The 24,370-nt window shown below is 35.5% G+C and overlaps 1 protein-coding gene and 1 non-coding gene across 4 annotated transcripts in view; one reads left to right on the top strand and one right to left on the bottom strand.

Moving 5' to 3' along the window:
- Positions 1 to 24,370, top strand: part of LOC113915784 — a 108,559-nt gene that overhangs the window by 28,518 nt on the left and 55,671 nt on the right. For all 3 annotated transcript variants that reach the window (XM_027581696.2, XM_027581697.2, XM_027581698.2), the window contains exon 3: positions 19,448 to 19,569. In XM_027581696.2, coding sequence (XP_027437497.2) covers positions 19,448 to 19,569 — 122 coding nt within the window. The remainder of the gene's footprint in view (positions 1 to 19,447; positions 19,570 to 24,370) is intronic.
- Positions 12,672 to 12,778, bottom strand: LOC113919017. Its single transcript, XR_003518763.1, has one exon. It is a non-coding gene; the product is annotated as a U6 spliceosomal RNA (small nuclear RNA).

Raw genomic sequence — 24,370 nt, 5'->3', positions numbered from 1 at the left:
GATCCTTAATTCATCATATTGAATTACATGGAGTAAAATACATTTTTTGAAGGGCATCATCTCACAGATTTCCATAAATTTCTCAAAGGTGACCCCATCCCTGTCAATTCTATTTCCTAGGAGTATTTAAAATTAAATAGCTCACCAGGCTAGTGGACGTTCTAAATGGGACTAAAATCAGGATAATGAATTTTTTTTTTTAATTGGGGTATAGTTCTGGTGCTAAGAACAGCATCTACGAATGGAATAAGTTTCTGATTTTCAGAGATTTTTTTTTTTTTCTCTCAGAAACAAAATCTGGATATCATGTATATCTGGGTTATAGCTGTGGAATTAGTTCAAAGAAAGAGATAGGTTGAGGTTCAGGGAGGAAACAGTTTTATAGAACCAGCATCTTGAACCATGAATACAGTCATCATCTGTAGACCCTGAAAATGTGGGCCCATATTGTCTTGTGTGTTTAAATGCTCAGATGTTGGTGACACAAATTGGTAACAGAGACTGAATTTGTAAGGAGGCGGCAATGATTATGTTTCTAAGGCTTCCTTACTCATGACAAAATGTGATGTGCAATCTGGATACTATTCTTTTGGCAACTAAATAGGTTTGAGAAGTTAACCTTAGAGGCCATCCAGATATATTTTAAGGGGTTATACAGAGCCCTTATTTATTACCTAGGTCATAATAGAAAATATTTAGCCTTTTTTTTTTTTATTGGTGGCTAAAAATTTGACCCTTTGGTTTTATTTTATATTACAGACAAAAATTCTGAAAGAAAGTCTGAGTGTTTTCCCTAATAGAAATGGATATAACCTGAACCTGACAGTGAATGTTATTAATGTGACTTTGAGAAGTGTATTAAAAATTTGTGCACGGAGTTGGTATTAATACTGAGTTCATGCTAATTTGCTATTTTCACAGTAATTTCAGTAAATAAGAAATGGATAAATAACACTTTCATTTTATTTAAGTACTTCCATGGGTTTCTGTTAAGGGTGAATAGTATTTGTTGGAAAGTTACATACAATTTAAACCTAGTCTGGTGACCACAGAATTTTATGTATATATATATATATATATATATATATATATATATATATATATATATACACACACACACACACACACACATATATATATATATAAAACCAAAGGATATACAATTGACCTTTGAACAACACGGAGGTTAAGGGTACCAATCAAAAAGGGCAAAATCAAAAATCTGTGTGCAATTTTGACTTCCCCAAAACTTAACTAATAGCCTACTGTTTACTGGAAGCCTTCCTGATCACATGAACAGCTATATGTACTATATACTGTAGTCTACTGTAGTCTTAATAATAATAATACTTTTTTCTTAATTTATTTTGTGTTTCTAGGCTACATGGTTCATCTCTTTTTTCAAATTGTTGCAAATCTCCAAAAAATTTTCCAATATATTTATTGAAAGATAGTGGAGCTACACAGTACAAACTCGTGTTGTTCAAGGGTCAATTGCATTTCTTTTACCCCTTGTGTAGATGCCAAGAGTAGTCCTGTAATGGCCACAGTTTAATACAGTGACATGAAAAATGCTGGTTAGAGTCATAAGATTGATGTTTGAACTATACCTCACCAAACAGACTGTTTAACCTGAGCCTCAGTTTCCTAATCTGTAAAATGGAGACATAACCACATCAAAGGAATATTATGCAAAGTAAATGAGGAAATAGTTTGTTGTCACCAGTGTCATTTGTAGAAAGATAACGTTTTATTGACAATATTTTAATTCTATATATTCCAAACGAATTAAAATAGGTTTTTGGATGACTACTGTTTTACTCAGTAGCACACCCTTCTAAATCAGGACCTCTCTTCCACACATTATGCATTTTCCTTTTTTCTTTTTTTTGCTTCTGTTTCACTTGAAGAGTTTTCACAAACCCTGCTCCACGCTTTTGAACTCCTTTCAAGTTTGAACCAGTTACCATCTGCCACCTACTGACCCAGTTCTCTCTACTTCCTTCAGCTGTGTTCTCCCCATACACACTTGCTTATTTTTGTTGGGTGATTAAATTGGCCTCCATTTGATTTTTCCAAAGATCTAGATTAATACAGGGTTACAAACAGCAACTTCCAAATGTGTTTGAACTATAAAGTGCAAGGTACAGAGGAGCCAGTAAGTAATAATACTCTTTTTTTTTTTTTTTTCCACCTAAGGAAGACAGTTGTCAGAGAAAACAACTGGTAAAACCCTGAACGGACTTGCTTTTTCTTTCATTGTATAGTACCTAGAGGTTTTTAAAGTGATTTCTGCCTACATATCCAGGTTAAAAAAGTTTTCAGTATAAACTAGGAGTTTGTAAAGTGACTCACCATATATGCAAGTACTTCAAAATGCATGCCCTTAACTACTATTTGAATTTTTATAGGTTTGTATTTTTGCTGACTGCAAGAAAATAAAAGGCCTGGTGCCAGTTTTTACTGGGTCAAGATTTATTTTAACGAATCAACATTTCATCAGCGTTTTGATGCTTACAAAAGTCCTAGAGATTTTCCTGCAAAAAGACTTGACAGGCTTTATTCCAGTAAGGAAAATTCAGGGTGCTTATGCCATTGTAGTAACAAAAGCAATATATTTGGTGAATTTGTTTATAGAAATTTCCAGAAGCCAGACTATCCTAGAGATGTATTTTTGTTTAAAGAGGAAAGGACGAGTGTTTATATTTGTACAGCTCCAGGTACAGAAAATTTGACCTGTAATTTAAAAACAGACTGTTAGTCTTTCATGAAACGATCAGCAGCTGGGTTGAACAAGGCAATTGGTCTCACACTGTGGAGGCTTCATTCAGTAGTGGTTTGTGCAATGCATTATAGGGGCACACTGGCCTGGATTTGAATCCCAGGTCTACCCCTTACCTGTTGTATGACTTTGGGCAAGTCACTCCACTGCTCTGAGCCTTAGTTTCTTCATCTGTAAAGTTGAATAGTATCTATTTTATAGATAATGATTAAGTGAGATCATATCTGACTTAGTGTGATTGTAAAAAAACACATTTATTTGCCATCTAGTTAATAAAGTTAATTATAATGGCTGGGAATTAACCCTCCAAATTGTAGTTTTAAAAAATTTGCGTTTCTAAAGAGTACACTTTTAAGGCACCTGAGTGGCTCAGTCAGTTAAGTGGCTGACTCTTCATTTTGGCTCAGGTCATGATCTCAGAGTCCTGAGATTGAGCCCCTTATGGAGCTCCGGTTTACTGTGGAGTCTCTGCTTGAGATTTTCTGCCTCTCCCCTTGCCTTCCTCCCCCTGCCCCCGGCTCTGTCTCTCTCTCTCTGTCTGTCTCAAATAAATAAATAAATAAAACCTTTTTAAAAAGGAGTACACTTACCACGAGGAGCACTGAGTAATGTATAGAATTGTTGAATCACTATGTTGTACACCTGAAACTAATACAACACTATGTTAGCTATACTGGAATTAAAAAATTACTTAAAAAAACTTGCATTCCATGTTGAGAGTCATTAAAGTATAGAAATATATTTGAGATTTCTTTAAAATCTTTAGGAAGCCACGTTAGAATCAAAGCAGTTTTTATAACTAATAGATTGAATTTGACAAGGATTGAGACACTGGTGTGGTGTTTCGAACAGTGTGAATCCTGACTCTGCCACCTACTTTGTTGACTTTGGACTAATCATCTCACCTCCTAAGGCTCAGTTTTCTCATCTGTAAAATGGGGATAACTTAATAGGGTTGGTTTTGAGAATTGAAAGAATGAAACCATAGAAAGCACTTAATGTAGTTCCTGGCACAGTAAGTTTTGGTTATTCTTGTTAGTCCATAGATAACCCTTTTGGACATGGCCTTGGGTACTTGTGAGAAATATAGCCTGAATTTTTTTGATGTAATAGTTAATGTTGGAATTTTGGAATTAATACTTTTTTTTCCCCATTTGTATAATGTTTATCTAGTTGACTTCAATGAAGATAAAATACTAAAATATTTTGAATCTTCTATAGTCAAATAGCACTTAATTTATATTTGGAAAAGACATTTTTACCTATCATCTGCTATGGTCTGAATGTTTATTTTGCCCTCAAAATTCATATGTTGCAATCCTAACCCCAAAGGAGGGGGAACCACTGGGAGGTGATTAGATAATGAAGGTGGAGTTCTCACAGTGGGATGAGTTTGCATATAAAAGAGGCCTTGCAGAGAGCCCCTTCCCCTTTCTGCTGTTTTTGGTATAGCTAGATTCTCCCTGGATACCATGCCTGCATGTACCAGGATCCCAGACTTACCAGCCACCCAAACTGTGAGAAAGAAATTGTTGTTGTTTATAAGCCACCCAGTCCATGGTATTCGTTATAGCAGCCTGAACGGACCAGGACAACATCCTTTTTTTTTTTGAACCATTTTATGGCTCCATACTTTTAATCCGGTCTTTATCCATGTTTCTGCTTTCCTTCCTGTGTCATTGCCTGAGAGTGACCCAAAGGAGAAGCAGGGGGAGTGGGAGGAGGCAGGATTGTCAGTAGATGGTCAGCCTTACCATGATCAGATGTACTCTCAGGACTAAAGTCCTCAGCTAAATGGATTCATGAATACTTTTTGCAGTATTACCAATAGAATAATTTTCATTGCTTTTTCACTATTGTAGAACATGCTGAGAAGATTGTAAAGGAAATCTCTACTTTTCCCACCATCCTTCAATAATTTTTTTTCAGAGCCATAATTCATCCAGTAATTTTTCGAAGTGACAGCTAATAGAAGATTGGCAATTAAGTAGTTACCATATATTATAGGCATTATATTAAGTATAGAGTTAAGTTAGTGCCCATTATGTTTAAAGGAAGTTATTTAATAGTCTAGGGATTTTACATTTGTAGGAATTTTCTAAGTTTATAAGACTTCAGTGAGGAAACACTATAGTTTGGTAGGTTCTTACAGTGAGAACTTGAAGAGTTAGAGTTTTGGATAGACAAAGCTTTGGCTTTGTTACTGACTAATGGTTTGGTTTTGACTTAAAAACCAAAACCTGATGACTCTTAGCCCTTGGACTCAAACCATTACTGAGTCACGAGACCCCCCTTCCCTGTAAATCTAGAATTACTTCACAGGTGAAGGGGAACATCTGAGTTGAATGAAGTTGTCCCCTAACTGCCTTCCAGTGTGTGGACACACACAAAGAAAGTGTTAATTATTTATGTTAAAAATTCATCATGTCCTGATTTTCTGTGGCCCTGAGACCTCCCACATCCCTCGTTACCACCTGACTTCCTCTCTCTCCCCTTCCCTTTCTTCCTTCCTTTGGGTAAGTACTGATAGTTCTGCAGAACCTGGTGAGGCAGATAGTGGTTTAGAGCACAATTTACTATTTAAATTATTTCAAAGCTCTATATTTGGATTGCCTTTGCTTTGGTCATATGTTTCTTTTCAACTCTTAATTAAGAACACACTGTTTATAAATTAATTCCTGTGAGAAAATATGACTCATATTGAGAGATCTTGTTTTATTGTCACATGACATGTTCTGTATGCATGCAGTATAAAAAAGGGGGAAAACACCTGACATCCATCTTCATTTTAGTTTGATTAACACATTGCAGGAAACTGACTTTAAAAAATTTTTTCTGTTAATTAAAATATAAGTAATTAAAGACCTTACTAAAATAACTTAAACAGTGAGGGATAAATATCCTACCCAACATGAAGTTTAGAGTACAGGTAGCTAATTAATTGCCATAATGGTATTATCAGGAACCCACAGGCTATTTTCTATTTTTCTACTCTGTTGTCTTGAGTGTTCTGTCAATCTTTGGTTACAAGGTAGACATTTTTCCATGCTACTTTTTTTTTAAGTGAGGAAACATTTCCTAGTAAACTTCATTGGCCATAATTGCATCATATGCCTGCGCCTAAACCCCTGATTGGCAGAGTAAACATTAGTTGTCATAGTGGCTGGAGCTAATCAGTTTTCACCTCTTAAGAGTTCTGCCAGCAAGTGAGAAGGGGAAGGTGTGTCTTTGAGAGGGCTACCACAGTGGACGACACAGCTAGGGAAGGTCACAGTTTTGTTAATTTCTGCAAGCTTCCTTATGGGATCACAAAATATAGACAGGCATGCCTTGATTCATTCGGTATATGTTTATTGAGTATCTAGTGTATTCCAGTTATTCTGTCTTAAGGATAGGGCAGTGACCAAAAAGGGGGAAAACTACTGCCCCCTTGAAGCTTACGTTTTATTGGTGAAATAGACAAACAGTATACAACAATTCAACGTCATGGTGTCTGACGAACCGTGCTAAGTAAAAACTGGAGCAAAGAAGGGAGCATGGAAGGTTTTGGGCAGGGGTGTATGGAATTTTAGATTATGTCCAGGGAACGTGTCATCCAGAAGATGATTTAAGTAAAGGATGAATTGATGTGATACAGCTCTCTGGGGAGAAGAGTATTCTAGTCAAAGCCCCTGTGGGTGAATGAGGGAGAGTCACAGGAAGTGAGGTCAGAGTGGGGAGCCACTAGACAGTCTTGAGCAAAGGGGTGACACAATAAAATGTGTTTGCAGAATCACTTTGGCAGTTGTATTAAGTAGACCAAAGGGCATTAGAAACAGAAGCGGGAAAACCAGTCAGGAAGCTATTGTAATAATCCCAGAGAGACGATGGTGATTTGAATGGGGGCAGTGAGAAGTAGTTGGATTCTAGGTATTTCCAAGGTGAAGCCTACAGAATTTGCTGACAAATTGGATGTGGCCGGTGAGAAGAGGAGAGGCATATAGGATGGCAGCCAGGTTTTTAGAATGGAGTTGATATTAGCTGAGATTAGGAAGAACAGGGACTCGGTTATTGACATGTTAAATCTGAGATGTCAAATAAACAATTTATAGATGTCAGATGGAGATGTCAAGTAAAAATTGGATATATACATATTTATTGAAGATGGATCAATATATGTTTTTTAAAAGGATGACATTGGTCATTAATAATAGGGAATGTCTTTTAAAAGAATATAAATTTTTTAAAAAACAACAATAAGGGGAGAATAGGAAACAAAGTCTATAAGGGGAGGGATATTTGATGTTCCGTTGAACAAATACAGGGAAATATTGGAAGTAATTTTAAAATAGACTAATGAGGGGCACCTGGCTGGCTCAGTCGTTAAACGTCTGCCTTTGGCTCAGGTCATGATCCCAGGGTCCTGGGATAGAGCCCCCACATCGGGCTCCCTGCTCTGCAGGAAGCCTGCTTCTCCCTCTCCCACTCCCCCTGCTTGTGTTCCCTCTCTAGCTGTGTCTCTCTCTGTCAAATAAATAAAATCTTAAAAAAAAAAATAGACTAATGAAAAACATTTATGCACTGAGCATTTATTTAGTGCCTACTATATTCTAGTTTCAGAAATTGCATAAGAAATTATTCTTTTTTTTAAATATATTTATTCTTTCAATCAATACTTCATTCCTGAAGCCCCAGCCTTTTCAAAAATATACATGAAAAGTGAAATGCACCGCAAGGACCAACGGTGTGGATTTAGTTTTTGTTCATTCCTTCTATAACATGATGCAACAATTCCTCTAAAGGACCTCGGTTGTTCACCAAGAGACTATCGTCCTCACCCCAGATTCCTCAGTATTGTGCAGCCTAGAGTTAAGGCTAAGGCATAATATTCAGTAGTGATCCAAGCCAGGAAAAGGAATTGCTATTCTGTTACACACACACACACACACGTTACCAGGATGAGTGGCTTTTCTTTTGAAGAAGAATTAGTCCAAGATGCCTTTTAATCAGATTATTATATTTGTTTGCATTTAACAAGGATGTAGCACATAGGTAAGATTTTCAATCTGTGTGTATCACATAAAATGCTGAGAAGCACCTTATAAAGTACCTTTTATATTATAGGTACTCAATAAATATTTAGATAGAAAATTTGATTTAGAACATCATTAACATTTCTAACTTTTTTTTAAAGATTTTATTTATTTATTTGACAGAGAGGGTGAGAGAGGGGGAATGTTAGAGGGAGAGGGAGAAGCAGGCTCCCTGCCAAGCAGGGAGCCCGATGCGGGGCTCAATCCCAGGACGCTGGGATCTTGACCTGAGCCAAAGGCAGACGCTTAACCATTTGAGCCACCCAGGCGCCCCTCTAACTTATTTTTAAACTTTTAAAAATACTATGCTGCGTGAACTAAGTGTTGCTTGATAATATGTGCCTTACCTATAATGCAAGGTTGTTGAGAAAATCGAATTGTCGTGGGTTTTGTCAGATAAAAAGTATTGTATAATGAATATAAGGAATTGTTTATTGGGCAAAGAAATTTTGTTCTTTAATATGGGTTAGGCTTTTCTCATCATACTTTTGGCCAATCAGGATGAGTATATGACCACTAGCCTATATGACCAATGAGGGGAAATGCTTACAATTAGAGGGGAAATATTGTTTAGTCGGAACCTGAAGTATATTGAATTACTTCAGTTTGCCTATTTCTCCTGTTAAGTAATTTTTGCAAAATGACCATCTCCCATGAGAGAGTTCTGCAAATTTACAGTAATTAAGCAAGCATTTATGCTAGTTTTGAGACCAAATTGATGGTAGATATGAATTAGCCTCATTCTTTGGTTGACCAAGCTCTACGTTTCTATCTACAAGTCTACCTCCCAGTGGAGTGTATCACTTTGTATACTCCTTTGCTTTTGTTTTTGAAGAGGAGATTTAGGAAAATCTGTTACACCCAGCGATTAGCATTTGTTCATGTGTGTGAATTAGGATGCTTACCTAAAAAATATTCTTGTCAAAGTAAAACTCTGTTTTGCTATAATGGGGCAGCTTATTTTTTATTATGCAAACAGGAATATATTTATATTATAAAGCATAATACTAAAATGATCTACCAAGAATCCACCAATCCACCAGTCCAACATGGAACTAGAACTTTACTGATAAAGTATGCATCTACCAGCATAGGCCTCTTCTTGCTTCTGGTGCTGCCCTTACTGCCCGTCCTGATCCCCCAATCACTCTTCAATTTTGTGTTTATCATTTACTTTTTAAAAATTCTGCTTTTATCATATGGGTCTTTAAGTAATATACTGTTTAATTTTACTTTTTTGTAAAGTTTTATAAAAATGGTAGCATTCTGCATAACGTCTTCTGAGACTTGCTTTTGTTGTTCATTGTGGTTTTTTTGAAATTTATTATCGTCTGTAGTTTGTAGTTCATTTATTTCACTGCTGAGTAGTACTTCATTGTATGAATTTATTTATTATCCCATTAGTAGACCCCTGGATTGTTGTTGCTGTTGGGTATTTTTGTTTGCTTGTTTTGTTTTTGGTATCTCTATATTGAGGTTGGTGTCTATCTGTAGGTTGATACCGATATATGTTTGCTATTACAAGCATTGCTAATGTCTGCGTTCTTTTATATGTGTTCTAGTGCACACGTGTAAGACTCTAGAATATATACCTAAGAGTAGAGTGTAGAGAATTATGAGTATTATATGAGTATATTAATCAATTATACAAATGAATGCAAATTGTTTTCCAAAGTCATTGGACCAGTTTATATACCACCAGTAACAACACAGAAGCTCCCAGTGAACCAAATCATTGCCAAAACTTGGAAATCTCAGGCTACTTAACTTTTCCCAATATAGTAGCTACAAAACAATATCTTATTGTGTCTTCATTTGCTTTTCTGTGATTGCTGATGAGGTTGAACATCTTTTCATGTGATTACTCACCATTGGTATTTTTTGTTCATGAATTGCTTGTTTATGTCTTTTGTCCATTATATACTTAAAAAACTATGCATTGAATATATTTATTTTTTAAATTTTTAAAATTTTAAATAGCACAATAAAGAGGAAAAATTTCCCCCTGAAGATTTGATGTGATGCCTCATCACCCCTGAATAAATGAGTGTATATTTCCTACAAACAAGGACATTGTCCTATAAGCCACAATAAAGCCATCAAAATCAGGAAATTAACATTGATGCATTACTACCATCTAATCCTCAGATCTCATTCAATTTTCACAAGTAGTCCCAATAATGTCCTTTATAGCAAAAGGATCTAGTTTAGAAGCACAGCTTGCATTTTACTTGTCACATCTTTTCAGTCTCCTTCAATCTGGTGGAACAGTTCTTCAATCTTTGTTTGACTTTCAAGACCTTGGCACTTTTCAAGACTCTACTGTATAAGCCACTTATTTTGTAAAATGTCTCTTCCTTTAGGTTCTTCTGCTGTTTCCTAATGATTACATGCAGTTATGAATATTTGGCAGGAATATCACAGACATTATGCTGTGTCTTCTGTCTTCTCTTTGTATCTTGTCAGGTGACACACGATTTTCATTTTGACCCATTACTATTTATGTTAACTTGATTACTTGATTAAGATGGTATCTGCCATGTTTCTCTACTGTGAAATTACTGATTTTCCCTCTGTGTTTAATACTTATTTTGTGCAGAGGTACTTTAAAACTATGTGACTATCTCCTTCCTCATCAAACTTTCACTTAATTAATTTATATCAGTATGAGTTCATGATTCTGTCTTTTATTCAATGAGCTATCATCAGTAACTATTGTTAACTTATTTTGATGCTCACCTTGCCCCGATTTAGCCAGTGGGATTCCTTTAAAGTTGACTTCTGTGTTCTTTTGACATGTCATTCATCAGTCATGCTGCTACTTCCAATTTCATTCCTACACTATTGAGTTATTCACATTTTCTCCCTCCTCTCTTCTTTTTTTTTTTTTTAATATCCCCTTCTCTAACAGTAAGAAACTGGCCTATCATTAGCCTAAATTTATTTACTTAATTTGACCGGTTCCACTGTATGTACTCAGTCTGCCATATCCATTGCACCCTCCTGCCCAAATTCTATTTAAGCTTTGAAGACCCTTCATGTGGAAGCCCCTTTCACCCTGTTTGGATTCCTACACATACAGCACAGTGCATCTTTTTATGGGCAACCTCCTCCTCCTGATTAGTCATTGACATCTGCTGTTAGATTAGGGCTCTGCACGTCCTGCTCAACCCACAGCACTCTGCCAAAGCTTGGACTCTGACTGCCACGCCTCACTGTTCCCTCCCTTCTTACACGGGTACCTGCCTCATCCTGCTCAGGCCCTCACAGCCCTAATCAGGGATACTTTTTTGTATTTTGCCTATTTTTATTTTTATTTTAAAGATTTTATTTATTTGAGAGAGAGGGAGAGAGTCTGCCTGAGCATGAGCAGGGGGAGGAGCAGCAGGAGAGGGAGAGAATCTCAAGCAAAGTCTCCGCTGAGCATGGAGCCCTACACAGGGGGGCTCGATCTCATGACCTGAGCTGAAGTCAAGAGTTGGAGGCTTAACCGACTGAGCCACCCAGGCACCCCTGCATTTTGCCTATTTTTAAATAAAATATTATAGGATACATACACGCGCATACACACACATATTCTGGGTACCGTAATTTTTTTTGGCAGTGTGCTTTGTGGTATTGTAGTTAATCTTTTTTTTTATTTTTCCTTGTATTTGTTGAGGAATGGAAGTTTTTAATTATAATGTAGTTGAATTTATTGATCATATGCTTTATAGTTAACCCTATTCTGTGTCTTAAGTTTTAAGCCTTCCATACTCTGAGTTCATGAAGATAGTCTCTTAGGTTTTATTTAAAAATATTAAAGACTTGTCTTCTCAACTTAAAATTTTAATCCTTCTGGAATTTATTTTTTACATATTATATAGGAGGGGTCCAATTTCTTTTTTCCCCCAAACGAATAACCAGTTCTTTCAGCACTGTTGAATGATTCCTCCTTCTTTCAGTGACCTGCAACGTTGTGACTTTTGTCAAATACTGTTTTTGTTATATGCGAAGGTCTGTTTCTTCTCCAGCAGTCAGTTTGTCTCTTTTCTGGAAGCACACTAACTTCTTTAGTACAGCTTTATAATAAATCTCAGTATAGGCAGCGCAGGTTCCCTACTGTATTCTGTTTCTGGTTGGAAGGCTTGTCTGTTTGGGCTTTTGCTGCTCCATTGTAAATTTTAGAATCAACTTATAAAACCTTTTGAATTTTGACTGGCATTGCATTAAAATCAGTTGAATTTGGGAGAAAATTGTCATTTTATGATACTGAGTCTTTATCATGAATATGGTATGTCCTCTTGTTTATTTAGGTTGTATTTAATGTCTTCTGATAAATTTTCAAGCTAACTTTTATTCTTTAGGTACATTTTTGTTGGATATTTTTAAAATTTTATTTTCTTGTTTGTAACTGGTGAGTAAAAATGCAGTTGATTTGTTTTAAGTGTGGTTTTGTTTGTTTTTTAAAGATTTTATTCATTTATTTGACAGAGAGAGAGAGAGCACAGACAGGGGGAGGGGCAGAAGGAGAGGGAGAAGCAGGCTTCCCACTAAGCAGGGAGCCAGATGTGGGGCTCCATCCCAGGACCCCGGGATCATGACCTGAGCCAAAGGCAGACACTTAACCATCTGAGCCACGTAGGTGCCTGCAGTTGACTTTTTTTTAAAGTGATTTATATTTACCCACAATGAACTGAACAGTAACGTACCTGTTTAGATAAATGTTAGACATGCTCAAAAGCAAATAAACAAGATTAGAAGTCCAGATATTTACTCTGAAATTATTTTTGATATTTTAATAAGTCCTAGTTTAACAATCATCTTTTTTTTTTTTTTTTAATATGGAACACTTCACGAATTTGTGTGTCATCCTTATTCAGGGGCCATGCTATTCTTCTCTATATCGTTCCAATTTTAGTATATGTGCTGTCTAAATGAGCACAATGATCATCTTTTTAAATAGATCTATTGAGATAGAGTTCACATACAATAAAATTCACCCATTTAAAGTGTTCTTTATAGTCTCGCAGGTATGCAACCATCAACCACCATCTAATTTTTGAACATTTTCATGACCCTAAAAAGAAACCCCATACCCATTATCAGTCACTCCCCATTCCTATCCTTCCCCACTCCCAGCCCTTAGGCAGCTATGAATCTATTTTCTGTTTCTGAATTTTCCTGTTCTGGACATTTCACATAAATGGAATCATATAGCACATGTTTTTTTGTGACTGGCTTCTTTCACTCAGTATAATGATTTCCAAGGTTCATCTATGTTGTAGCCTGTATCAATACTTCATCCCTTTTTTTGGCTGGGTAATATTTTCTTGTTGAATGTATCACATATTGTGTACCCATTCATCTGTTGATACACACCTAGACTGTTTCCAGTTTTTGGCTATTATGAATAATGGTTATGAGCATGCATATACAGATTTTATACATGGACATAAGTTTTCATTTCTCTTCTATTTATACCTAGGGGTTAGAATTTCTGGGTCATATGGTAATTCTGTGTTTACCTTTTAAGGAACTGCCAAACTGTTCTCCTTAGCAGTGGTACCGCTTTACCCTTCCTCCAGCCGTATATGAGAGGCAAATAGTCATCTTAAAACTACTTTTGCATTCTCCAGAGTAATTGGTATACATTAGGTTTACTTTTAGTTATTATTATTTTCAGTGATGGGAGAAATGGCAATTTATTTTAACATCGGATTCATTTTAAAGCAATTCATGATTCTATGTAGAATATATCCTTTTTATTTTTTACAGTCTTATTGAGGTATAGTTTACATACCATACAGTTCACCCTTTCTAAGCATTCAGTATGATGATTTAGAGTCAATTTATTTAGATGTGCAACCATCACCACAGCCCAGTTGTAGAACATTTTCATCACTCCAAAGGGTTCTTTCATGCTTGTTGCAATTTCTGTTCCCTTCTCCTGTCCCAGGAGATGATCTGCTTTCTCTCTAATTAATTTTGGCTTTTCTGGACATTTTACACATAAATGGAATCATATAAATATGTCTTTTATATCTAGCTTTCTTCACTAAGCATTATGTTTCTTAGGTTTATCCTTATTGGATGAACTATTAATTTCTTTTTTTTTTTTTTTGGTTACTACCTTATGCTTATCCCTTTACCAGTTGATGAATATTTGGGTTGTTTACAGTTTTTGGCTATTATGATTGATGCTGCTATGACCATTTACATACAAATGACATATGTTTTCATTTCTCTTGGTTCCATACCCAGGAGTGACACTGCTGGGTCATGTGGTTAAGTATGCTGTTAAGAAACTGCCAAGCTGTCTTCCAAAGTGGCTGTGCCATTTTATATTCTCATCAGCAATGTATGAGGGTTGCAGTTTCTCCTTATCCTCCCAAACTTTGAATTTTTCAATTTTAAAAATAATTATAGCTATTCTAGTGAGTTGTGTAGTGGAATCTGATTGTAGTTTTATTTGCATTTCTCTATTAGGTAATGCTGAGGAGCATCTTTTTGTATGTTTACCAAACATTCATGTATCTTTGGTGAAATGTCTTCATAACTTTAGCCATTTAAAAAAATTGTTTTATCTTCTTACTCTTCTGAGGATTTTAATATGTTAGATACCATTTCTTTTTCATGTGTATGATTTGCAAATATTTCCTCTTATTCTGGGGCTTGTCTTTCATCTAAATTATGTCTTTTGAAGAATTTGATGAAGTCCAATTTTTCCATTTTTCTTGTTTGTTTTTTAATGGACTGCACCTTTGTTGTCATATTTAAGAACTCTTTCCTTAACCTAAGGTTACAAGATTTTTTCCTATGCCTCCTAGAAGTTTTGAAGTTTTAGTTCTATAATTCCAGCCATGGTCCATTTTAAGTTATTATTTTTGTATGTTGTGAAAGACTTACACTTGTCTATTTTTGCATGTGATTATTGACCTGTTGCAGCATCATTTGTTGAAATTCAAATGACCATGAATGTGAGAGTTTATTCTGGGCTCTATCCTATTTCATTATCTGTTATGTCTGTCTTTATGCCAATATCACACTGTGTTGGTTATTATAGCTTTATAGTAAGGTTTGAAATTAGGTAGTATAAGTCCTAAAGCTTTAATCTTTTTCAGAATTGTTTTGGATATTCTAAATCTTTATTTAGATTTCATATATACATATATATGATATATAAGATATTATATGTGTGTATACACACATCTTTCATATGTATCTTAGAGTCAATTTCATGTATATCTTAGAATTAAATTCCACCAAAAAAAAAAGAACATGGGATGTTGATAGATCAATTTGGGGAGACTTGCCATCCTTTTTTTTTTTTGCTAAGAATATTTTTTTTTATTTTAATTCCAGAATAGTTAACATACGGTGTTACATTAGTTTCAAGTGTACAGTGTAGTGATTCAGCAGTTCCATACAATCACCCCATGCTCATCAGGACGAGGGCGCTCCCTGATCCCCATCACCTATTTCCCCCGCCCCCCATCCACCTCCCCTCTGGTAACTGTCCGTTTGTTCTGTATAGTTAAGAGTCTGTTTCTTGGCCTGTCTCTCTCTCTTTCTCTCTCTCTTTTCCTTACTTGTTTGTTTTGTTTCTTAAATTTAACCTTTTCTTTTCCAATTTATGTGTCTTTCTATTTCTAGTCTTATTGCGGTGAGTAAACGCTCTAGTAGAATGTTGAATGGTGGTGTCGAAAGCAGACCTCTTGCCTTCTTACCAGCATTATAGGGCAGTAGGACAGAGCATTCAGTCTTTCACCATTAAGTATGGTGTTAGTTGTAGATGTTTGTCTCAGAAAGGAAGAGTTGTTTTCACACTGAAACAGTCAGTTATGTAATATACCTTATTAATAAAATAAAAGGACAAGAGCCTCATTAAGTATCTCGGTAGACGCAGATAGCAGATAAAAGAAAATCAGGGAAACAGAAACAAAGAGTTTAAACAAAAGAAGAGGTAGAGGGGAAGCTACTTCATGTAAAGTGATGAGTACAAGCTTCTCTGAGGAAATGACATTAAAACATATCTAAACAACCTGAAGGTCCTAATCAGGCAAAGTGAACATACAGTGAAGGGTAGTTAGTTCAGCACCTGGGATTGTGCTTGTCTTGTTCACTTTATAATTCCAACACTTAGCACAGTGCCTAGCCCCCTAAAATTTGTTCAGCTTAACAGATAGATAGTTGAATGTCTTGCTTTCTTAGCATCTCATTCATTTTACCATATCTGTCATTAAATATTATTTGAAATTATATATTTTGATGATCACATAATATTCTACAGAAATATTGCATTTCTATAATTATAACAGTTATTTAAATGCTGTTTTGTTCATAGAAATGCTTCCTGTCTTCATGATCCAAAACATCTGGTAAATTCAGTTCCATTGACTTGGTTTTAAGACTGATTTACTCATTTATTAATATAAGACAGTTTTAAGATATTAATAAACATGGGAGTAGTTTCCTTAATATTATCTTTTGCTAACTTTTATTTAAATATTCTTTTAAGTTATCTTTCATGTGATCATGTTGGCTCAAAAGGGTTAAAACAGTGCTTTAAAGAGACCAGCCATTAAAACAAACTATTCTAGAATGTGGCAAAATATAAGACACAAATTGTGGGCTTTAGATATTTTTCTCTTTACATGGAAAATATAGACTCAGGAACTTCATATACCATTGCCAAGTGTTCTGTATTACCTGAATTAAGACCATTGTAGGTGGGTTACACTGGAGAAGTCAGATGTCTGTTCCAGAGAACTGCCAAGGCCCCATCTTTTTTTTTTTTTTTTTTTTAAAGATTTTATTTATTTATTTCAGAGAGAGAGAGAATGAGAGACAGAAAGCACGAGGGGGAAGGGGGTCAGAGGGAGAAGCAGACTCCCCGCCGAGCAGGGAGCCCGATGTGGGACTCGATCCCGGGACTCCAGGATCATGACCTGAGCTGAAGGCAGTGGCTTAACCAACTGAGCCACCCAGGTGCCCAGCCAAGGCCCCATCTTTGTTGCAAGTAAAATATACCAGAGTTTGAATTCCACTTTAAGCTTTTACTGGTATTATGATTTGGGGCAACTTAAACTCAGGTTCCTCATCTATAAAGTGGGGTTGATAATAGTCATCTCACAGGGTTGTTTTAAAGATCATGTATATAAAGAGGTTAGTGAAGGGTCTGGTACACACTAAGTGCCCAGAAAACAAGGGCTACCATTAATCAACTTTTAAGTCTCTGGTAGTCATGGGAGTGTTCGTAGGAATGCTGGCTATCAGCGTTCCTTATGCTTCAAGGTTTCATTAGCAGATGCTGACCAGCTTGTTAATAATGTGCCTCTGAAGATGTTTACTGATATTTTTGTGAGGAATTGGTCATTTTCTTCACTGAGTATACTCGGAGTTGTCTGGAGACTGTTTCTTGTCTGCACATGGCCCAAAAAAGATCTGGCCCCAAAGGTGGTATTTTAAAGTACCATTAAGTTAGAACTTTTGACATCAACTTGTAAGTCATTGTAGCATTCATAAATATAGTTATGGTTACTTTCTTTTACCCGCTTTAAAATAAAAGGTAATACTTTTTTTTTTTCAAGAGGAAAGAAATGCAACTGAAAACTAAACAATTGAATTCTACTTGAATTTCGGTGCTTTAATAGGTAATGTTGACGAGGGGCAAGATAGGGTTGCCAGGGTATAGCTTCTGAGGTTGGGCCCTGGGGATTTAGGAAATCCCTAGGGCCCCCAGCAGATTCTAATAGGAATACCAATACGATTGCAAATGTGGTTATTTTTAAATTCACATATAAATCACTGCCTTCTAGTTATAAATAATCAGAAGTGATTGTTCCCTATTCCTCGTAGAATTCCTGTCAGAATTTATAGTCAAGGCTCAATTTAAACCCAAGATTTGCAATTTTGGGACATGACACTTAACTGGCCTTGCTCATTGTCTGTTTCGCCTCTATAAAATGGAATAATGCCTTCTCTGCTCATTTCTCTGAGTTATGAAGATCAAATGAGGTCATGTCCATGAAAGCGCTTTGTAAAGCACGTAGCTTACTAATTATTACTACAGTTTATCCTGTCAGACCTGCCCCTTTCTCACGACTATTAGGTAGGTCACTGGTGGAGGTGACATGATAGCTCAGAACTCTGTAATGTGCACCACCTCTGAGGAGTCTTTCACTTGTACGAGGAAGCAGACAGTTGTAGACTGTTGGTATTTTTATCCTTTAATTCATTTTATTTATTACCAAAGTAATACATGTTTATTATAAAGAAACTAGGAAATATAAATCAGCAAAAAGGAAAAATAAAAATTACCTTTAAATACAGAAATAATTGCTACATTTATTTTCATATACTTTTGAAACAAATTCAACTGTACTGAACATAAGACTGTTTCCTGTTTTTATCACTTAATATATGTTATATGGAATGATATACTATAATTTTTTATATATGTTAGTGGCTACATAGTATCCCACCATGTAATATACCAGAATTTATTAAACTTGTGATTTTGACATTTATTGGCTGTTGTCAAGTTTTTTCTTACTATTAGAAATAATGTATATTGTCACATCCTTATATCTAAATACTTGTATATATCCTCATTTTGTTTCTCATTAAGATAAATCCTAGACTTGGAATTGCTACATCAAGGGGCATGCAACATTTTAAGAAATTTAATATTTCATAGCTTTTTTGAGTTATAATTGACATTCAATAAACTGCACATGTTTAGGGTTTACAGTTTGATCAATTTTGAATATATATACACCCATGAAACCATTGCCACAGTTAAGGTAAGGTCCTTTTGTAATCCCTCCTTCCTGTACCTTCCCGCCCCTCAATCCCCAGATAACCACCAAAATGTTTTCTTTCCCTGTGGATTACTTTGCATTTCTCCAGTTTTATGCAAATGGAATTACGCACTATGTATTCCTTTTTGTCTGGCTTCTTGCACTCAGCGTAATTATTTTGAAACTCATCCATGCTGTTGCTTATATCAATCATGCATCCTTTTTTGTTGCTGAGTAGTAAATATTCCATTGTATGGGTATACCATTAATTCATTTACTTACTGGTAGGCATTTCAGTTGTTTCCAGTTTTGGGCTATTTAAAATAAAGCTACTTTGGAGATTGGTGTACAAGTCTGTCTATGGACATAAGGCATTTGATATTTATTACAAATTTTGTGCTAGAAGGTTTTTTTGTAAAGAAAAAGCTTAATATGAAAATCTATTCTTCCTTTTTCCTTTTTAGTTTTCTTCTTTTTTTTGAAATATACCTTTGGGAGGACTTTAGAATTTTTAGATGTAACTTAATTGGATTAATTCGACAAAAACTTGAAATTAACAGAGGTTAACAAGCACATCCTAGCAACAATAAACCTTATTCAGTTTGTTGTCTTGAAACATCTACTTTGATCAAATGTATTGTCTAGAAAGCAAAAGTTACATAGTTTCCTTTAATGAATGATTCATATTTCATAAAACCATATTTCTCTGTTAAATAACTACTGCATTGAACTTGAACAAGAAAAGATACTGGGAAAATTTACAGAACTTCACAAAAGATATTCCAGAATCTGGTTTTCCTTTTCCTCAGGTGCACACTAGACCAAAAGAGGAACAGGGAAATCTAAAGACTCCAGATGACATCAGCGCTACTTTTCAACAGCCTTCTCCATTTCCTTTCTCAGAAGTAGAGACAGACCTCAGAGACAGATGGTGAGAATACTTTTCCTGACTTCTTAAGGCTTAATCATGGTGATTTTAATATATTTTGGAGAATCCTTTCTTAGTGATAAATTAGCTTGTAATCACCAGATTTATGTTTTGTGTTTTATCTGTGCAAATTATTTCATTAGGTGCAGTGTGGTTTAAAACAAAAAAAGTGAATAGTGAATAAGATACAATCTTAAGGAATTTAAGGATGAGTACAGATAAATAAATTTAGTCAAGCAGTAGAAAGAGCTTAAATGCCATAAGAAAGACACAAAAAATATTCTTCAGAATTCGAAGGTGTAGATTACTTCAGGAGAGGGGGATTGGGAAGCTTGAAATCAGAAATAGTGTTTGTGTTGATGATACCTAATTTGTTTTTACCAAAAACCAGAGAAAATGAACAGTTAATATAAAACCTGAAATAGCAATCTGATTTCAGATAAAAAGTTAATTATTGTTTTGAGGAAAAATAGAAGCATGTTTGGTTATTGTGGGTTTATTATAGTCTAAGTCAATGATTACTTTTTGAATTATATAAAATGGTTACCTCTTGTAAGGCAAATAGTATATAATAGTATATTAGCATTTCTGGGAAGTGATAAAATAGTCTGATTAAATTAACACAAGTAGGTGGGCGGTACAACAGAAAGAGATGGGTGAGTGGTTAATTCCGCATGGATTAACACTCCTGTTATCTAGTATAGCTCCAACCTAAATGAATTTGTCATGTCTTAAGCTCTTGGACTTTGTGCTGCTTACGCCTGGGCAGAGAAGCACTCCAAGTAAACTGGGAAAGGACATAGTGATTAATTATTGTGCTCATAATTAGTTGTGAAGAGTTCACTCTCAATTAACTAGCTGAAAATTCTTGTTAGAAGAAAGCGGATAGGCCATCCTAAAATTCATGGTGTTTTAATGGACTCTGAGGTTTCGAAAGGGGGATGGCAACTTGGAGCCAAATTTGTTTCTTACCTTAGGTGTCATATGGTTGGTACAGTGATAATACAAATTCCTTTTTCTTCACTATTCTGATTATATTCAGAAAACCTAGTGATTTAAGTTATTTAATCATTCTACTTATTTCTTATTTTAATCATTGTTTATTCTTTCTTGTCATTTAAGCAAGAAAATCTTTAAAACATCTTATTTAATAAAAATTACAGTTACTAATAATTATTTGGTTGCTAGTCATTCGTCACATACTCACATACTATTTTTTCCCCTAAATTAAGATTTTAAATCAACCACACTTTTATTTGTTAAATGCTGAGTTCTTTCATTCAGGTATAATTATGTGTTAATGACTGATAGTCTGAAATCTGTTTTTATATTTGATGAGCATCGTTGTTACTGCACCCTAATTCCCAACTTTTAATTTTGTTAAAATGAAAATTATAATCATGCATTTTCTTGTGACCCACAAGATATAATTAGTTTGTTGTTCTTAATTTGTCAACGCCCTTATTTTACCAAGTACCAACCACCACTTATGACAGTTGGATAAATAAATCATAGATAGCCAGCTGGCAAATTTACATAGCCAATAAGTTGTCCTTGAAAAATGATCAAATTTAGATCTTTCTCCCAGATAGAAAAGACAGATTATTTAGAATGTACAATGAATAGTTTTGAAAGCATATAAGAATGAGCTATTCTTGATTATCATTTATGTATATTTAATTTTTTTCAAGATTTAAAAGTGAATTTGTTAAGTATATGTTTTCTAAATTATGTTTTGAATGAGAGTCCATGGTCAAATAAATTTGGAGAAGTTGTCATTATATGAAATATCTTTTCAGTAGGCATTCCATTAGCCAGCCATTGGATTTTCAGTTTCCAAAAAGAGGGCCTTGTATAGACTAGTATTTGATAGAAAACAGTTGAAGACTCTGAATTAATATATTCCACAGGGTTTTACTGTAGCTTGTCTGTCATACAGCTACACTCCAAAAACAGGTACGTCACTTTTTTTTTTTTTTTTTTAAGAGGGAGAGAGAAGGGGTTGGGGAGAAGGGAGAGGGAGAGAGAATCTCAAGCAGACTCCACACCCAGCACAGGAGCCCTATATGGGGCTCAATCTCATGACCCTGAGATCATGACCTGAGCCAAAGTCAAGAGTTGGACCCTTAACTCACTGAGCCACCCAGGTGTCCCGGTACATCATATTTTTAAGTAGGGTAATGTCCCGAATGAGAGGCCAAAGAGTAGGTGATTAGGAAAAAAGGAGTCGAATTTGAGTAAATGAATATTGCAAACCATATAAAGCATGAAGTGTTCATAAAGCTTCTCAGTGCCTTAGGCCAGATTTCTTTTGCTCACTTGTCATCTCCTTCTTTTGAAAAAAAAAAAAAAAGTAGACATCCCATATAAATAATAAAATAAAATCACCCTTTTTTGTGTTTTTCTAGAACTCTGTATACTTTCTGTGCTCTCTTTGTTTCAGAGTGCAACATTTATTAGCTGATTTTGGCAATACTGATAATATAGAAAGCAGTGACTATCTCAGGGAGAATTAGATAATTGGCCATAAATCAATTTAGCTTAAACACTTGAATATACTCATTTTCTCACTAAGTGGAGTTCTTATTGTCATATCTCATGGGTTCTCACTCGGAAGAGTTCTTTAATGTATGTTTTTTTTTCCTAGTTCAATTACATTATTGATAACTATTTCAATACACATTACTATTTCAACACACGTTTTAAATGCTAGAACTTTCCCATCATACAAAGAAGTATTGGCCAGTGATTCAGTTGGTACTAACAGATTGGGTCACCAGGTTGGTAAAGTGAGTCTAGTCATCTACATGGAATGCCTTCCCCAAACTTTATAAAACATTTCTCAAAGTAATGTTTTTAATTAAGAAATAACACTTTGAGAGGCACCTGGGTGGCTTAGTCAGTTAAGCATCTGACCCTTGATCTTAGCTCAGGTCTTGATCTCAGGGTCATGAGTTCAAGCCCTCTCCACACCCAGCGTGGAGCCTCCTTTAAAAAAAAAGAACACGTTGAAAAAGTGTTTAAACTCCTACACAAGGTAATCAGTTGAGAATGTAGTACTGGTGAAAGCAAGATCAATCCAGAATCTGGGTGAGTTATTTTAGTTGGAATTAATTCCCATAAACTTAACTTGGCTTTCTCAGCTGTTGTTTCCCTGGCTTTGTGGACAACCTAGGCAAGAAAATTTGGATGATGGGCTCAAATGAAGCATTAATTTCCAACATTGCTTTTACCCACATTTTAATTTCCTTTCCCACAGCCAGCATCTTGTCTCAGAGTGCATTTCTCATCTGGAATGCTTATGCTAGAAGCCTCCTTACTTATGCCTTTGTCTCCACAACCACCACATTTTCCTAAAACTTCCAATTTGCTTCTGTTACTTCTCTGATAAAATGATTCAGTGATCCCAATAACATAACCACCATAGGAAAGTAACAGGCCTTCCTTAATCCTAATTCACTGTTACAATGGGAAACGTTAATATAATTAACTTTTTGCTGAACTTAGTGTCATTAAAGAATTGACTTTTTAAAAGTCTTTTACTTAGTACCTTAATTGATACAACTAACATCATTTTGAGAGGAAAATTCCCCACTATACCAAGCCTCCATGTCAGCTCAGGTTTTTTTCTCTCCCATGAAAGGTTTCAAATGAAATAATTAAAATAATTTTAAAATGTCTTGGTAAGAGTGTCCATTCGCTTTCTCTTCTTACTCAGACCCTGGTCTTTTTCACTTAAAATAACTGTAGTGAACCTGGTACTCTCCTTGATTCTCTGCTATGTTTGCCCTTCAACCACATGGCCTGCAATTTGCACATCTGAAATTAGTATGATGCTAACAGTACAACTTACGCATTTTATTTGGATAACCAGAATTTCCTCATTTTAGATTAGAGATATAGTAGTAATTTTCAAACCCCATTTATTTACTTACTTATTTTTGCATTCACTTATAGAAAGATTATTGATGGGGCGCCTGGGTGGCTTGATTGGTTGAGTGTCTGACTCCGTATTTCAACTCAGATCATGATCTCAGGGTCGTGAGATTGAGCCCCAGGACAGGCTCCCACACTGGGCATGGAGCCATGCCTAAGATTCTCTCCCTCTCCCTCTGTCTCTCCGCCCCGTCTCTCCCCTCACCTCGCCCCATGGGGGCATGTGCACTCATGCCCCTCCTCTCTCTCTTCTTCTAAACAAAAGAGATTATTGATAGGTTGAGTACAACCTATGCAAGCTCTAGCTCGAAGCTTTTCTCTCCAGTTGTCCTTCCTCCATCCCGCCATCTTGCAGTTTGTTCTCTAAGGTTCTCAGAATATCTGCGGTGAAGGACCAGTTTTTGTTTTCACTTCATTTTTTTTAACAAATTACTTTTATTGTATTTTTAAAAAGCTGCTATCTACAACAGATTGGAAATGAAGAAAAAGGCCTACAAATTACAAGTCCCAATTTTTCATCATTGAATCCAACTGATAACAAATTACATTATCACATTCTATAAAACTTCTTAATTACTCACAATTTCTGATATTTGAACAGAATTCAAATATCTGTTATTAGAAACTTAAAGTTTCTAAAACATACTGTGTACTGTTGTGCTTCCCTGCTGGGACTGATGCTCCTCCCCCCTGCTTGTAGAGCGCTCTTTAACTTATGTTCCATTTGGCAAAGCCTTGATTTTGCTAGTCATTTCACATGCCACCTCTGTGGCAGAGTGCCTTCACTAACAAACGTGTTCCCTGCCTGTCTTCTTCCCAAGAATTTGCCCTTCCATGCTCTTTTCACTTTTTGCCTGCCTTTTCTTAT

Source organism: Zalophus californianus, chromosome 1, assembly GCF_009762305.2.
Source record: "Zalophus californianus isolate mZalCal1 chromosome 1, mZalCal1.pri.v2, whole genome shotgun sequence".
Classification (NCBI taxonomy): Eukaryota; Metazoa; Chordata; class Mammalia; order Carnivora; family Otariidae; genus Zalophus; species Zalophus californianus.
The sequence above is the reverse complement of the archived record's forward strand: the minus strand, read 5'-3'. Positions and strand labels throughout refer to the sequence as shown.